A 17724-nucleotide genomic window follows, 5' to 3' on the forward strand; every position below is an offset into this window, starting at 1 on the left:
GCAACAATGAGAAACCTGTAACCAACCAACAAACTGCCACAACAAAGTAGTGTTGCAAATCTGACAACACCTGCTGCTCAATCAAAGAGCAAACGCATAGAGTATAAATCAGCCCATAATATGGTCAAAAAACGTACGTAGAAATCCACAAACAAATGCATAAACCCGTGACACCTGTAACTCAACCGGCCTAGGCAAACTGTGCCACAAAATGCATCAACAATGAGCTGTCATAGAGGCATAAACATACTCCATGTCTGAATAACCACAATAGAGACATAAGCTGACCAAGCTTACAGAAATCCATGAGCATAAATGGATCCAAGTGAGCATATAACCAATGCACAAGCTCAACGAAGTCCAATCTCTACTGTCAACCAAGTACCTATCCGTACTCAAACCGCAACACTGCAAGCAAGAGCAAACCCGCTCTATATATAAGTGAACCAAATCTCCACAATATCATGCATAAAGAGTGTCTGTCAAACTGCCATATCCACATCCATCAACATACATAGATGATGTAAACCTGTAGCTCAAGAACACGCATAAACAGACTGCCGAGAAGAGTAGAAGCTCCCACTCAAACCACAACCATATACATGGCTGTCCCACAGTCAAAATACATGTTTTGTAACCACAGAAGAGACCTGTATCCAAAGCTCCCTGTAACCTGTAACCTGTACCCGTACCTGTACCTGTACCTGTACCTGTAGTCGAAGAAGACAATGTCGCCAAAACTCCCACTCTTTCTGTGTGTATGAGGCCACTCCAAGAAGAGGCTACACACTCTCAAATGAGCTGTGGGCTCACGTAAGTGGAAGACACTATAACAATGGCACCTGTAATGGCTATGGAAGCTCTGGCAGCAGAAAACTACCAAAGAGAGCTGAAAAACGCAGCTCCTAGTCTGTAGCTCGGATGGGATTTCTGATGGCACGAATGGCTCCGAAAGGGGGGTTAAACCCCAGGACGCCTACTGAAAATACTCGCGGAGTGCTGAACCTTCCAATGCCAAGCTCAGAAAAACCTTCTGCTCTTTAGAAATGCGCGCGTGCGCGAAACCGAAAAACGGCAATGAAACAGCAGCAAGTTTCAACACACTCAACAATGATGATGAAGCTCTCAATGCTCTCACTACCAAGCTTTGATACCACTTGTAGGGATCGGAGAGCACACACACAGAGAGCCAACACGAAGAAGGAGATAGACACAGTGTGTGGCGGGGCGGTACTCACACTACAATGTGTAGTTATGAGTATAGTTATTATGAATGAGTAAATGAATGGCTGTACATGGGCGGCTGAACAACGGGCAGCCGGGCACACGGCCCTTTAACCCAACACTAACAACTTGTATGAACCCTAACAACTTGTAGAGAGCTTGTGTTACTTCAGGACTATTAGCCCTTTGAAGTGTACATTTCATTCAAAAAGGGAACATTTAAGTCAACCTATAATCATACAAAAATAAATATAGCTTACCCAATGAATTTAAACATAATGCATCCACAAGTAAGCCGTAGAAAAATCTGCAAAAATCAATCAAGTAACCTCTAACATGGCACACCATCCTTCCTATATAAAGACTAACCCTTTGTGCTTTGGAGAATGTTTGTTGTACTAGAATTGTGGCCCGTAATAAAGGGAACTAACATCTTGATGGAAGAGTTTTCCATGCTAAAAGAGGCTAGATTCTAGATTGCACATTTGACCACACGTGTACTAGCCGCAAACATGAAACCTCATGCATTTGGAGAGGAAGGATCCAGTAGTAGAAGGTGAAAGTGGAGGCATGGGATTTCAAAAAAAGCACAAAAAGGATTGGAGGCAGCTACTAGTAGCATGATTTTGACCTTCATGGAGGAGGTTACAATAACACAAAGGCTACGTGTTGTGTTTTGACTACTCACGGAGAACCCTTATGATGTTCACATCAACGAAGAGCTTAGATGCACATGTCTTGATTTTCAAAATGAGAAATTTCTCAAAAAGCATTTGTTGCATGTAAACACATGTATTACATGTACATGCATATTCTTGGTCTTCATCTCAAGAAACACATGGTCATACATCAGTTGACACTAACATCCACAGATCTTAACTTTTCGTTGGGTCAACCATGTAAGGTGAAAGATGCTCTATGAATGGAAGTAACACAATCTTGAACATTTGCTATTTTTTAGCGTTGTCTATGTAGTCATGGATATGGCAATTAGCATCGAACCAAAACGAGAGCATGGAAATTTTGTTCAAAGGATGGCTCTTTGGTCAATGCCCTGTAGATAATTTTTTTTGGATATTGTATTAGTTTTTGATGGGTTTTCCACACTTTAGTGAGATGCAATTCTTTTTGCAATTTGCTAGTACTAATTTTTTCATATGTCACCACATGGACATTGTCCATTTTTAAATAATTGTGTAAGTAGGCCATCAATCAATGTGTAGCCTTGATGCAATGAAACAAGTGGAAAAAAGCTCGAAAAAATAGTTTCAATTGCAAAAGCTCAAAAACAAAAGCTCACAAATAAAATACACTTCCCAATCCAATTATGAGAAAGCATGTAAATCTTGTGGCAATGGTTTCCCCTTGGGATAAAACAACCCAAGGTGTACCTTGCCACTCAAGTAGCAAAAGATTCTCTTAACTGTCATCCAATGTATAGACCCTAAGGAGCTATGCATATATTTACATGTGAGATTGCATATTGAACATTTGGCCTAGTAATGCAAACATAAATGAGGTAGCTTCTAGTTTGTTGATAGAGTGTGACATCAAAGTAACCTCTAGAGTCATGAAGACTAAGCTTCAAACCCGTCTCCATATAATTAGCAATAAACTTGAAATCTGCAAGATTGGAATTTACAAACAATGTCTCAATATACTTGTTTGATACAAAGCAATACCTCCATTAACTTGGATAAATTGTATGCCCAAATAATGATGAAAAATGCCCAAATCTAACATTTTAAAAGAGACATTCAAATCAGTCCTAAAATTAGCAATATGTCCCTCATTTGGTCCAATGAGCAACATGTCATGAACATACAGCAAAAGGATAAAAAAATATGTAATTCACATGCTTGACATACAAAGTGCTCCCACTTGAACCTTTTTCAAAACTATTTGTATGCAAATTAGCATGAATTTTCTCAGACCAAGCACGTGGAGCTTACTCTAAACCAAACAATGCCTCTTTAAGCATGCACACCCTATTTTCCTACCCTTTTTTTGACACAACCATGAGCTACAATTCATAAACTTCCTCATGCAAATCGCCACTCAAAAACGCAGTCTTTATATCCAATTGATGTACATTCTAGTCATTAAGAGCTACCATTGCACAAATGCTATACGAATGGTAAAGCCTCGTCAAAATCAATGCCCTTTTGTGAGCATACCCTTTTGCCACAAGTTTATACTTATATTAGTAATTGACACTATCATCAAGATTATATTTCGACTTGAAAACCCATTTTGTATCGATGGCCAAGAGGAAAGTCACACAAAGACCGTATGCCATTCTTTGCAATAGAATCATACATACATTGCATTGCATCCAGCCAAAGTTCTAAGTTTTGTGCTTCATTAGATAATAGAGGCTCTTCCTCATCAAGCCAAAACATAACAATCTCATGGATAAGAGGCATGCTAAAAACTTGAATAAGTATTACTAGACAAAGATTCACCCAATTTACTGTTATGCAAAGTTTGCGCCAACCATCTTGGCATATATCTAGCATGTTTGTTTTCAACCCTATCCTCATCAATTACATCTTGTAAATGTGCATCAAAAAAATGGTTGATCTGGAATTTCGTTCAAACCTACAAAGGTTGCGCATGAGGACTTGCATTCATATCTACATCACTGAATAGAGGCAACAACATATCATATACATTTTGTGAGCTCATATCTATCTCCTTGGTACATGACAACAAAAATTGAACTATATTTTCAGAAAAAAAGCCATGGAATTCCCATAAACGGTCATATCCAAATAATGGAATGAGTATGAATCTACCCTTCAATGTCATTTCTAATGTCTAGAAAGAAGTTGTTTTTGTTGAAGGGCCCCTTATTCCTCAAGAAAAACACGCAATTCAACAAATGAATTGTTATTTTGGGGGGTCTTCCTTTGTCCCTATAGGACCATACCCTCATCTCTTGGATATACTACCTTAGCCCATATGTGTCACCTCTTTAGAGCAACACAATTTCACTAAAAAAAATAGGACCATGCTCATGCCCAAGAAATGCACGGTAGTTTGGAGAGGGATTTGAATCCCCATTATTATGCTTCAGTTTTCAAGAACGACTCTTTCAACAACTTAAACATTTATCATTTTCTTGATAGGATCATAAGCATCCACGTCAAATTTCAAACAACATCTTTAGAGGACATGGGCAAGGATAAGGCTTAATAAACCCTCCCAAGTATTGGGGATGAAGGAGCCATTTCAATTGGCCATTACAACCTTGGTAGTTTACTTGCAAGACATAGTCGTGTTTATGGTCTGTGTTATGGGGTAGTTTAGGATTACTTTTATGGCTAGTTTAGTGGTTGACTATGATCATTAATTTGAGCTAAAATTCCCATTACTAGAACTCAATTAAAGCATTGGGGGCTTTCAAAAGGATAAAGAGGCTACCAAGGTTTTGTTGTTTGCCTTGAAGATTTGAATATTTTCCTTTCCCGTCCAAATTAATTGTGTATGCTTCCACTCAACATTGAAAATTTCAATACAATCTCTAGTGTGGCCTTTGAGGGGGGGCTAATGTATAATGCAATATAGACTATTCAGTGTGCTCCCTATGTTTGAGAAGAACTCTCTCTCTCTCCCAACTTATCCTCTCTTTGGTGTGTGTGTGTGTGTGTGTGTGTGTGTGTGAAAGAGAGAGAGAGAGAGAGAGAGAGAGAGAGATTTTAACATCATAGGAAAAACACTATATATATATTTATGAAACAAGAGAAGTGTGTGTGTGTGTGTGTGTGTCAAGTCTTGTTAGATAGATATGAGGCCTCTTCTACTGTTTATGTGATGCTAAACTCTCTCTCTCTCTCTCTCTCTCTCTCTCTCATAGCAAGAACTAGGAGTTTATGAGAGTACCTTGAATGGAACAAAGTGAGGCACTCACAAGGGCTTGCCTGTGTGTGTGTGTGTGTGTGTGTGTGGGGAACGAAGTGAGGCACTCACAAGGGTTTGCCCCTGAGTATGTAATCTTGGCTATGAGAGAGAGAGAGAGAGAGAGAGAGAGAGAGAGAGCACTTACAAGGCTTCATGGAGAAAAGCCATCATCATGGACGTGCAAGGGCCGTAAGTTTTGGCAACACCTTGTTTGAGCATGTTTTTTTTCAAAGAAAGTGTTTGTGTAAATTGTGCTTGTTCATCTCATTTAATCTAAAGCCATGTATAGTTGTGGATTTTTTTGCATTTCAGACTATACAAGAACAATTTTAAACACAGGACACCAAGCAATCTATTAATTTATGAAAAATTTGTTGTAAAGCTACCAATGTATGCCAGTGCTTGGATATTCATGGGTCCTTGTAACTCATTGTCATGCTTATGTTATAATCCTATCATGATATAGTACCCATTTTATGTGCTAAAGGCTCCAATTTGGTGCATTTATAAGTAGGTGCTTAGGCAATCCTTGAATATGTAGGATATGGGACTCTCCATCGATTCTATTTAGCTAAAAGTCAAACTTTTCCACAGGCACATTTCAAGTAAACAAGATTTTCTTAAGGTGTGCAACCTTCACGTGGCGTGTATATGACATGTAAAGTGAAGAGATCAAGGCTTGAGGTGGAGAGAGTGGTTGAAAAATTATCAATTTCTGTGAGCCATGTGATTATTTTTTAACCCCCCAGAAAACATTTTTTCCTTTGAATCCATGACCTACAAAAGAGTCCCACAATACCTAATTTGTCACATCAGCGAGAACCGAGTCACTTCCATGCATTGCTATGACACTAGTCTCCTTCTTCCATATACTGGTATAGTGGAAGAGGACATCGTCCACTTGCGAGCTCTCGTGCATGCCACATATCATTCACATAATCCACTGGCAAAGGTTGTTCAGTCTATTTAAATACATTGTTTGAACATTGTCTGTTTATACATAGTTTTAACAATGAACATGGATAGCTTGATGGGCTTCATACCTTACACACGACATCTTGGCAAATCCTGACCAACAATCAAACCAATCAGCTATCAGCAACAAAATTGTGTCTGCTAGCAGATGGCATTACTTGATAAAAACTCCGACCAATCACCGTAGAATTTGTTCTCCCCTGACCTTACCAGACCGTCTGTTTTTTACACTAAAATGTGTAAAATTTAGCCAATTTCCTTCAAAATGACCTTCGCTTGCTGGGACTTTTGCATAATGAGCATGAGGAGCACGGAAAGTGCCCTTTGCCTTCACAAAAGATGCAAGGGGAGGATGGTGACTCTGCAATTGTTTTTCTATTCCATGCTGCTATTAAACTAGAGGTCCAATCTGGGAGCTCTCGCCCTCGGCCTTTGCATTTGACACAGTGCACCCTCCTCAAACCACCACACACCAGGCACAATTTGAGGCTTCTGCATGCAAATATTAAACAAATTAAAGTCAAATTGACAAGAACTCTCTCTCTCTCTCTCTCTCTCTCTCTCTCTCTCTCTGCAAGGCAAGGAGGCTGATCCTATTACTTGAAAATCTCCCAGAATGCCCCAATGGTGCCTATTCTGAAAGCAAGTACATCAACGTTTACATAGCAGGCCCGTAGGTATCAAACAGAAAACTGTAAAAATGAGATACAACTAGGCACATGGCCCAACAGAAAAGACTTGAGGGCTAGGGTAAAACACCTCTCCTAAAGAGAGTAAAAAGTGCCTTGGCAAGCTAAGTGGAGAGGGGATGTCAGTAGCCTATGAAAGATATGCACTTCAACCAAAAGCCCATTAAGCAACTGTAAATCAAGGACCGAGCCACCAAAAGCCACGAGCGGTGAAGATGATAGTAGCAGCTACGAGAAGCTGAGTGTTGGACCGATGTCCGTCAACTGGTAAAATCTGACAACAAGGCGTAACGGAGGAACAAAAGGGAAAGAGCAGTTGGTGATGAAGATGGGGGTGAAGAGGCAACTGACATCACCAAAGATACTTCAGGAGGATGTCACAAGGTGGGTAACAAACCACTTCACTAGAGCTGACAAGGAACTTTCTTCCAGAAGATCAAGCAGTCCACTTGCTAAAGTTGGCTCCCAAGACCATTGCTGGAGATGGAACTTCCGGGAGACGAGTGTAGGAGGCTTAAACACAGCATCCAGGAGAAAATATGCCGAAGAAGCTTGGTAGAGAGAGCAGAGATGAAAGCAGCTAGCCGACCCTAAACAAACCAATTACCAACAAGCAACAACAAAAACCAAAACCCCAAAAACAACAACCCAAGCCCACCAAAATAAGAGGAAGGAAAACAAGACAAACAAAAACAACAGAAAAGCAGACAAAACAGACCAGAAGGACAAGCATTCACGCACGCACGAAAGCAAGCCTGAGAGGCCAACAAGTAACACACATACACAAAGACTAAGTGCAAGCTTCCACACACACGTACGCATGCACCCACGACACAGAAGCAAGCGAAGAGAGAAACACACCGACCAACACAAAAAGCAAAAGCAAAAACAAAACAAGAACCAAAGAGGAAAGACCAAACCGGAACCTGGAGAGCACCAACAAACCGGTAGGATCAACATAGGGAGAAATGCCCGAACAAGTGGCAGGGAGTCTGCAACACAAGGTGAGGAAGCTGGTGGGGGAGCAAAGTGTAACAAACTGCTGACCTCTCAAGCCACTGAAGAACGGAGCCAACTGCAAATCCAGCCTAAACCCTAAGAAGAAAAAGCAGCATAAGAAGTTTTACCCACTCACAGAGTCTTGCCGAGTGGGACCCCGTCCGATGGGGCCCCAAGTGACCTAAAGAGATTAAATAATGTAGGACCAGCAGGCGCGTGCACACACACACACACACACACACACCAGAAACTCTTGCGTGGAGAACTGCAGCAACAGTACGGACAGCCCGCAATTTGCACTGACATGATGACGTGGCAGCTGTACGGACAGTCTTGGATTTCGCGTTCACAGGCTGTACGGATTTTTCCAAATCCGTGCTAACAGCTTTTGGGCACCAGTTTTTGGGCCAGATGCTTTTAGAACTTGAATCTTTTCATGTAACTGCTTTTCATCGGCAAGGGCCTTTAAATATGAGCTAAGGGCTCATTCTCTGGCACGTCTCCGTGTGGGAGTGCAGAGGATAGAGTAACGGCGATGTACTGAGTTCAAGCAATATAAAGAAATACCAAAAGGGGCACCACAAGGGATTGGGGCCAGTGCTCTCTTAGGGTGGAGCTCCACGTCACTCGTCTCGTGTGTCGTGCATCTCTGAGTTCAATTGTTATTTAAAGTGCTTAAAGTTGTTCACCCGTTGTTCAGTCTGTTCTTTTTCGCTGGCAAGTGGTTTCTGTTCCCATTAAAGTGGTATCAGAGCTTCACATGTGTTCTTTTCTGAAAGCGTACCAGTCCTACAAAAGAGCGGACAGAGCAAGATGGCGCTTCCAAGTTGCACAAGGAATTTTATCAAAGAATCTTCGTGTCAAAACCCTAGCAAATAATCTTGGAGGCCCAGCGTGATTGCTATATCTTGGGGCTACCATCACCGCCACAGGAACACTAGCTATCAAGGCCTGTTTCGACTATTCAAGAGCTTATGGACCATGCTACGGTCGGCTATGACCTTATGGAAGAAATCTAACCCTAATTTTGGTGCAATTTTCAAGATGGAAAGCTAGTTGTTTTTTTTCAAGCTCGATTGATGTCGGGAATGCTTTTTCAGTTTAATTTAGCAGTTTTATGAATTTTGTTTGAGAACTTGTTTGGTGAGTTTTTTGGAGCAAGGGATTGCGCATATGTACATATACATGGTGTATCAAAGAAAGAATTGCCCATTTTTCAGAGCCAGGTGGTTACGTGGGGCCCACATGTCTACAGGTAGGGCAGCATGTACATAGTGCATCGATTTTCACTATTACTAGTACCAGTGTGTTTTTTCTATAATAATGAGGAGTTGGTAGCACGTAAAACTTCTCGAGGAAGCTATCTGCGGGCCGATGACATGAGGTAAGCAGGTGCGTCATATGGCATCAAGTGGCGTCAGGACGGCGAATGGGGTCAATACTTGCACGTGGAGAAGTACGGACACACCGTGGATGTTTTCTTGTGATAATTATGCAGAAAGGTCATCATGAGGACCATCTTTTGGGGCCACTTCACGTGGTTGCGGGATGCATTATTGAAAAGAAATGAGTGCCAGGTGTGCGGATGATGCAAAAAGGTGACAACTATGCACTGCGAGGTCAGTTTTTGGCCTGTTCAGGGTCCGTTTGAGGTCATCTAAAAGGCCAAGGGTGCCCAAGTAATAAAGCTAAGTGTGGGAACTGAAAAAACTGAGAGAAGACCAGAAAAAACGTGGAGAGAAGAGGAGGATTAGCCGCAACTGTGTTTTTGGGGTTTTTGGAGCCTGTTTTGGCCGTAAACTGCTCATCTAAGGTTGGATTTGAGCACTTTGACATTGTAGACTGGGGTTTTGGGCCGTTCCGGACGCGATGGCGCTATCCATTTTGCCAAATTCCTCACTCTTTTTCTGTTGTTTTGGCTGTGTAAGTTTCTCTTATGAGTGAAGCTGCTGCTCGAGTTTGTGATTGTATCTGGTACATTTTACCCATATTGTGTGAGCTGTTTGCCCCATTGGTGTTGGCCCAAGCTCATTTGTATCTAATTATCAGAAGTTCTCCCCTTTTGAGCTGAGTTTTCTGGGTGTGTGTGTGTGTGTGTGTCTCTGTGTGGAGTGGGCAAGTGGATAGTCTCTCTCCTCGCACTCCATCGGTGTGTTCCCTGTCTCGGCCAGGTGTGTTGTGTAAGCCAAGTGGTGCCCCATAGTGTGTGTGTGTATCTTCCCAAGAGTGTGTGTCGGGTCGTTATAGAGGCGTTCTGTGTGTTTCCATCCCGCTCACAACGCGTATTTTATTTAGAATACGGGACATCCCGTATTGAAACGTACAGTACGTCTCGTAATGTTTTCTATTCTAGCATTTTTTTTTCTCAAAATGTATTCTATTCTATTGCTTTTTGCTAGTTGATAAAGTGTGTTTTAGAGCTTCATGGGGCTTATTTATGTATGCTATGATTAAACATTGAAGACTCATTGAGGAGGTGCATGACCCGCTTCATTTGTCCTTATTAAAATATCATATCTAAAAAAGTTGATGTATTTTATTTTTGATTCTCAAACATACGTCTAGTACGTGTATTGTACACCGCGTATTAAATGTCACGTCCCGTATCGTGGCTGCTATGGTTTGGAATTTGTTTGAAATAGATGGTAATTGTTTTAAACCTCTCTTGGTGCCAATTTGAATCAGGTTTTAATACCGCTTTCAACGCTTGGTGATTTACTCCCGGGTGGTGTAGTGAGAAATCTTGTTTTTGTATTGTCTGAACCTCGGAACGACACAGATGAGATCTGGGGATCGTTTCGTTGCGTGCTTGTAAACGACGTAGACAAGATGTCTGGGGAGCATTTTGTTGTATGCTTGAAACCTCCAAGCGACGCAGGCTGTGGTCTTGGGAGCGTTTGGTTGTATCAGTTCTCTGAGCTCATGACCCGGACCTTTTCAGGTTATTTGCGGAGGGAGCGAACGAGGTAGTCATTGAGTAGCTTCATACCGCAGACCGTCTGTCTCAAGGGAGTGCTTAGCGGCGTTGTTCGTTGCGTCTTGTAACATGCATATGTGAGCATTTCTGTTGCATTGTGATGTGCCAACCACTGAATATTCCTAATTGGGTGAGATTGCCTAGGTATGTAATTTTAGTGCATCAAGACACCCGTTACAGATCAGCGCGGTCTGGGTGTGATGGCATATACTCCTTATTGGATGAGATTTTTCTCGGAAGCCAACAACCCAAGATATCAAGAGTTCCAATTTGGAGTGAGAAAATTGATTGTCCCTCGAAATGACCCTCGGAAATTTTTGAGCTAACTTGAGTTGTTTTGCAGATATGCTGTAACCACAGATGATTACTTTTTTTCAAAAAGGGGGGATGTCACAGACTGCTAACATGTCAAGCCACTGAAGAACGGAGCCAACCTGCAGATCCCGGCCTAGGGGCCTAAATTCTAAGAAGCAACAGAAGAAATTTTACCAGCTTGCAAAGTCTTGCCGAGTGGCCTAATCTTAAAGAAAAGTTCCCACCGATGTATAGGACCCCGTCTGATGGGCCCAAGTGACCTAAAGCAAGACCAACACACACACACCCCAAAACTCTTGCATGGAGAAAGCAGGACCAGCACACACATACCGAAACTCTTGCATGGAGAACTGATGACATGGCAGCAGCTATACGAACAACTCGCAATTTGCGCTGACATGCTGACGTAGCAGTTGTACGCACAATCTCAAATTTCGAGCTGACAAGCTGTACGGATTTCCGCAAATCGCGCTGATTGCTTTTGGGTGCCAGTTTTTGGCCCAGATGCTTTTAGAACTTGAAGCTTTTCATGTAAGTACTTTTAATGGCCAAAAGCCTTTAAATATGAGCCAAGGGCTCATTCTTTGGCACGTCTCCGCGTGGGAGTGCAAAGGATAGAGTACCGGTGATGTATTGAGTTCAAGCAATATAAAGAAATACCGAAAGGGGCGCCAGGATTTGGGGCCGGTGCTCTCTTGGGGTGGAACTCCGCCACTCCAAGAGTCCCCGTCTCGTATGTCGTGCATCTCTTTCACTTCAGTTGTTATTTGAAGTGCTTAAAGTTGTTCAGTCTGTTCTTTTCCATTGGCAACTGGTGCCCGTTCCCGTTACACAAAGCCGTAGAGGTAACCTTCTCCAGGCAGAGACATTTGTCTTGACAAGCTCCGTGTTGAGGAAGGTGGGGTGGTAGCTTTGAGAAGACGGAGAAGCTGAGGAAGAGGCCACGAAGCAAATCATTGCAAAGGCCAATGGCAAAACGATGATAGCCGGTAGGGGCAGCGCTGCTGGTTGAAGAGCTCGCAAAGCCTGGATCTGTGAAGGAGAGTTGCTGCGGCAGAGGGAAAGGGAACCTGCCTGCAAGGGAGTAGAGGGTAGCAAGGTCACGGCGGAGGAGAGGGGACCAGGCCGCATGGGAGGGGCAGGGGTAGATGGCGACAAGGTCTCCGGGAGCAGCCTTCGCGAGGGGTAGCAGATTCAGCCATTGTTAGGACTCGCGCTGCTCTCTCTCTCTCTCTCTCTCTCGCAAGGAAAGAAAGAAAGGAAGTGGACAATATGCAGAGAATGAAAGGTGATCATCCGAGAGTTCACGGACCCTATGCCCAAAGGGGATATCTTAAACCTACCTCTTCTCTTTTTAGTCCTATGGATTACCCATAAGAATGAGCTCTTATGAGTCATAAAAGCTTTTGAAGTTGCCTTTTTTTAGTTTCTGTCATTTGATTTTCAAATGATACCCGAAGTGGAATGTAAATCTGGGATGCCTCTCATTGGCCCTATAGGTCACCTCCAAAGGATCTTAACAGGATTTCTTTATTTTTCTCTTTGGGAAAAGTCAGGGCTTTATTATTGAGAGCTGTAGGTAATTCAAGATACTCGGACCAGCTTGTCCTCAAGAAGCCGTACAACTCATCACAAATGTACAATTACTACTAGATCATGGTGGCCTGTAGGAGCCATACGAAATGAACCAAGATGGTGACGAATAGTGCTAGGTAATCCTGCCCTCTGGTATTGTAAGGAACGTAGAAGTGTGTGCCCACCATCTGAAGAAATCGTGACAATGCTCCTTGACTTCCAGAAGAATCCAACTAAGGCATCAGACCTTCCAAATCATCTACAAAGTGATTGAAACAATGAAAATGATCTTGTAAGGGTGTGCCTCAAAATAACCAGCTAGGACATCCAAGTCAGGAATCTTCACCAACGCATGAGCAAAACTGAAACAACTTTACCACGTGAACTAAAGAAGATGAGAGAAGATGACATGAAGCAGCGGAGTTCCGCTTCCAAATGCGCTGGCCCCTAAGTCTGCGCCCCTTTCAATATTTATTATTGTATTGATAATCACATAGTAAAACTGCCAGAGGAGTAACTTTGCAGCCCTCTGAATGGAGTCATACCTTATCTGCAAACAATACCGTTGAATCTCTTTTGGCAATCCACAATAAAACTGCTCAATCTGGTTCTTAAAAGTGATCCTTCGAAACAAGGACACTGAAAAAAAGGTATCCCAAAACCTTTGGCAATAGTCATCCAAAGTGTCTTCCTTCTTCATTCTCAGATAATGCCAAGCCGTGATGACATCTTCTTCATATTCTTCCGTTATCCAGGCAGAAGTGAAAACTCTCTTGAATTTTACCCAGTTCTTAGGTGCTTCTCTGTGCGTAGACCACCATGTTTGTGCGTTTCCTTTCAAGTAGAATGCTACCCTCTGTACCTTGGAGCGTTCCAAGCAACAACCTCCCGAGAAGGAGATGTCAATCGTTCTATGAATTCAAGGGCTCGATGGGTGTCCTGATAGCCTGAAAACGTGTCAAACTTGACTGCTTCACCCCCATCCTTGAACTCCTTAGTCTTCTTTCTCTCTTTCTCACTGTCTGAACTGTGAGAAGAGGACGAGATCTCCTACTCTGAACTACTATACTGTTTCTTGTGCTTTCTAGACTTTTTCAAGAATTTGCTTTCTTGCTTTTTATCCGCTTCCACTTTTTCTCATCTTCACTAGAGCTAGAGGACAACGAATCTCTGAAGACAGAAAAATTCCACTATGCACAAGCCAGCTCCCAACTGCTGTAGCTCTGTGTGCGACCAGCCACTGAAACAAGGTGACTCGCCTCGGCAGTCTGGAGTCCCACAACCTCTCCCAAAAAGCTGCCAAGAACTCAGCTGTGAGACCCTCCTCCTGCCAATGAGGTGCTGCAGCAAGGCGAGCCTCTCTCTGTGCTACCAGTATGCGATGTCCCAATTGAACAGTGTATTGAAAGAAAGGGACACCTGGGTGGTCTCCAGAAGAGAAAGGGTCCCTCCAAAGCCACTCTCCAGGATCCCATTGTACTCGTGCCAGTGAACAGCACTCCCAAGCCCACAATCTCCAATGTCCAGTCTCAAGAGCTGATGGGTCAGGATCGATGACACAAGTCCTCCCACAAATGCCCACCACTCGGATCCTCAGAAAACAGCACTCTGCCACCTGCGGGGCCTCTACTGCAACTCGCTGTAAGCGTCCCTCGCCCTGTAACTCGAAAAGCAGGGAGGGAACAGTCTCTAAGCAGGCCCGAACTGAGATGAGAACCTCCAGTCGCATGAAGGCTCCCATCCATCTGGGTGCTACTGGCTCGAGAGGTGTGAGCCACTCATCTAGTACTGCCTCTGAGATGTCCTGGCACATGCTCTGCACCCCTCTCATGCCCTGTAGGCTGGAAACCCTGCAGCTCCTCTGACAAGCCTGAAAACTCTAACCAGTCACCTAAAGAGCGTGCTGGATCCGCTGCCATGGGACCCCAGGAAACATGAGGCCAACTACCAACCAAGTGGCCTCTCTGAGTGCTAACAATGGGGTTCCAAACAAGGGGCTGTCGTAGGCGCTCCTCCGTGCAAGTAGGCTGACGCTGCTTCAAGCCTCGCCGCAAATGCTCCCAAGATCGAAGCAAACTCACAGCAAAGCGGTCCTCCAGTCTCCTGCTCAAACCAACTCTACGCATCTCTGTGAAGATCCATCTGGTCGAAGGTCGCCAGGGGCCTCCTGCATGAGGCACCCTAGCACGAAAGCTGTTGTAGCAAGAACTCCTTCTAGGGCTCCTCACCTGGAAGAAGTCCTCTGACTATGAACTTCCCAAGAAGAGCTCTGCTCTGCTGTGCTGGGTCTATGATCCCAAGCCCTCCCTGTGAACAAGGAAGAGTGATGACCTGCCAAGCCACTTTGGCCCAGGCTATCTGAGTGTCACGTCCTGACCAAAGGAAGTTCCTGTTCAGCCTCTCTACCTGGCTGATACAAGAACTCGAGAAGATCCAGCAAGAAGTGATGTACCACATAGTCGCCAACAACACTTGGTTGGCCACTACAACTCTGCCAGCGAAAGAAAGTCGTGCGGAGCTCCAATGTAACAACTTCCTCCTGATAGACAGGAGGAGGGGAGCAATCTGCTGCTCGCGAGACAAGTCCAGACCAACATAACAGCCCAAGTACCGAACTGCAGTCCCTGGGGAAATCCACCTAAAACCCTCACCTGGCATCCAATCGGGCAAAGGAGCACTACCAACCGAGAAAGCCACAGTCTTGATCAGTGCGCCAGATGCACAACAGAAGGTCTCAAGAACTTGCGCACACCTGTGAAGGTTGGCCTCCTGGCCATCCAAGTACAAGCTGAATCGTCAGCAAACTCAGCGTCCAGTAGCTCATCTCCCCGAATAGGAAGTGCTAAGCCCCGCAAACCAACCTGCTACAATACCAAAAACCTACTTGCCTTAGCATAGAACAGAAAGAGGAAGGGGGCAAGAGGGCAGCCCTGTTTGACCGAATGTGTGAGCATGAAACGATCACCTCTACCTCCTGACAAAAGTACCTGATTGTGTGCCCGTCTGTACAAAGCTGACACCCCTCTGATCCAAGCATATGAGAAGCCCATCCGGCGTAGAGTGCCCTCCAGAAAGTCCCAGTCAACTCTGTCGTAGGCCTTCTCAAAATCGAGAAGAAAAATCACCAGATCCTCACCACCGAGCCTCGCTAGGGTAGAAGCCTCCCAAAAAGTAAAGATGTTGTCAAGGATTCTACGCTCCTTGACAAAACCGATCTAAGTCCCATGTATAAGGCTCTCTAGAAGTGGCTGGATCCTCAAACTCAGAGCCTTGGCAAGAATTTTGTAGGCTGAGTTGAGGATGGTGATGGGGCGCCACTGTTGAATCTCATCCAAGGAGCCACCCTCCTTGGGAATGAGGTAGATTAGTGTAACAGACTTGGACACTCCAAGTCAAGAATCAATCGCGACGGCACCAAATAACCACTTCAAACAATTCACAGATCACAATAGATTTGCACTGGCCCGGCGGAGTTCCGTGCCTAGAGATATTGGCCCCAAAGACTGGCGCCCCTTTCGGTATTTCTTTATGTATTAAATCAATTGTCAAAGTACAAAGAGCGGTTAGGGTTTCACTCTCAGACTCTGCGTCCAGATGCTCTGAGAAGTGAGGCCCTCACCGCGTATAAAAAGATTACAAGGGATGCCCAAAAGCAGAGCCCCAAAAGCTTTCAGTCAAAAGCAATTTCTCTCTCTCTATCTCAAGAGAGGGCAAAATAAAGCAATTCAACTCTCTCTCTCTCTCTCTCTCCAAATCCTTGCGGGGCAAAAAGCCAGCAAAATTGCGTCGCTAGTTGCTTTTCCCCAGCTTCCGTAATTTCCGGAAAAAGCGGTACACTGCTGCCATGTGGCACTGGCGCCAAAAATTAGGGTTTCCAGCCACTTAGGGTTTCAGCCAGCAGTTAGGGTTAGGGTTTTCAGAAATTAGGGTTTCTGTAAAATTAGGGTCTCTAGCAGAAATTAGGGTCTGCAGGATTTTTTAGGGTTTCTGGCAGAAATTAGGGTCTCTGCTGTCGGTTATCACCAGGAGATGTTTTTTTCCTGTTGCCTTCCGTAAATAAGTACTATATATTTTTATTTATTTTTATTTATTTTTATTTTTACTTGTTTTCCCCGGAACCCTTGAAAAGGTGCAAGTGGACATTGCATGGCCAGTGTGCAACGGCTGCGGCCGAATAGGTTTCTCACAGCGGGAGTCTGGGTCGGTCAGTCTGGGACTGGTCGGGCCAGTTAGCACTGAATTCTGATAAGTATGGAAGCCTGTGTGCGCCAAATGAAGTCTGGCCACTCGGAAAGTCACTTATAACTTTATAAGTCAGTGGGAACTAGAGAATTAACTCAAAAGGGGCAAACTGGACACATGGTGGCTCCAGGCAGTTTTGCCACTTCCAGCATGAAGAGGGGGCGCCCAATTTGAGAGAGGAGGCTGATTTTTGAACACAAGTGACCTACAGTGTGTGTGTGAGTAGTGGATGCAGGTCTACAGCTTTAATGGAAAGCTTGCCTTCTCCTCTGTCTCATGTAGCGCGATGACTTGCTCTCGTGCATCTCTCTCTCCCCTTTGGCACATATGGTAATGCCCCACTAGTTGGGCTACTCAGATGAACATGTACAGTTCTGGGGGTTTATGCGCGTTTGCCAAGGCAAGAGCCTTTTGAACAAGAACCGGAGTAGCTAATTGCTAATCTCCCAAAGGTACGGACAGTTCCATCGCGAAAGATTGCGAGTTCGGAGAGTTTTCTTGCGTGAAAACTCGTCCAATTCACAGGGGAACTGTCCCATTGCGTGCGGGAGCCCTTGGGACACGCGTAGGCGTGTTCGCTCCGCTAAAAACGATCCGAAACAGCGAATTACAGCCTGCTGTGTTTTTCTGCAGGTTTAGGGTTTCGCACCTAAACTGCAAGGGAATCCCGGGGGAGCCTTGTGAGAGCCTTGGGATGCATGTACAGGCTTTTGGGCACCCGGCAGTGAAAAACACGGAATTACAGCCCGCTGAATTTCTGTGACAGCTCACCAGATAGTGAGGGAATCCGTCCTAGACAGGTGCTTTTGACCTACAGGAGTTTTT

At 44.2% G+C, this 17724-nt stretch overlaps 1 protein-coding gene across 1 annotated transcript in view; it reads right to left on the reverse strand.

Annotated features, from left to right (window-relative positions):
• Positions 1 to 5863: 5863 nt before the first annotated feature.
• The window catches only part of LOC147455620 (uncharacterized), a 32090-nt gene continuing 20229 nt past the window's right edge, over positions 5864 to 17724 (reverse strand). Inside the window, exons 4-6 of the mRNA XM_086515291.1 lie at positions 6373 to 6594; positions 6171 to 6195; positions 5864 to 6089 (exon numbers count right to left, since the gene is read on the reverse strand). Of these exons, the coding sequence (XP_086371417.1) occupies positions 5979 to 6089; positions 6171 to 6195; positions 6373 to 6594 (358 nt within the window). The 3' untranslated portion in view covers positions 5864 to 5978. The remainder of the gene's footprint in view (positions 6090 to 6170; positions 6196 to 6372; positions 6595 to 17724) is intronic.

This window comes from Adiantum capillus-veneris, chromosome 6 (assembly GCF_014529385.1).
Source record: "Adiantum capillus-veneris isolate H3 chromosome 6, ASM1452938v2, whole genome shotgun sequence".
Taxonomy (NCBI): Eukaryota; Viridiplantae; Streptophyta; class Polypodiopsida; order Polypodiales; family Pteridaceae; genus Adiantum; species Adiantum capillus-veneris.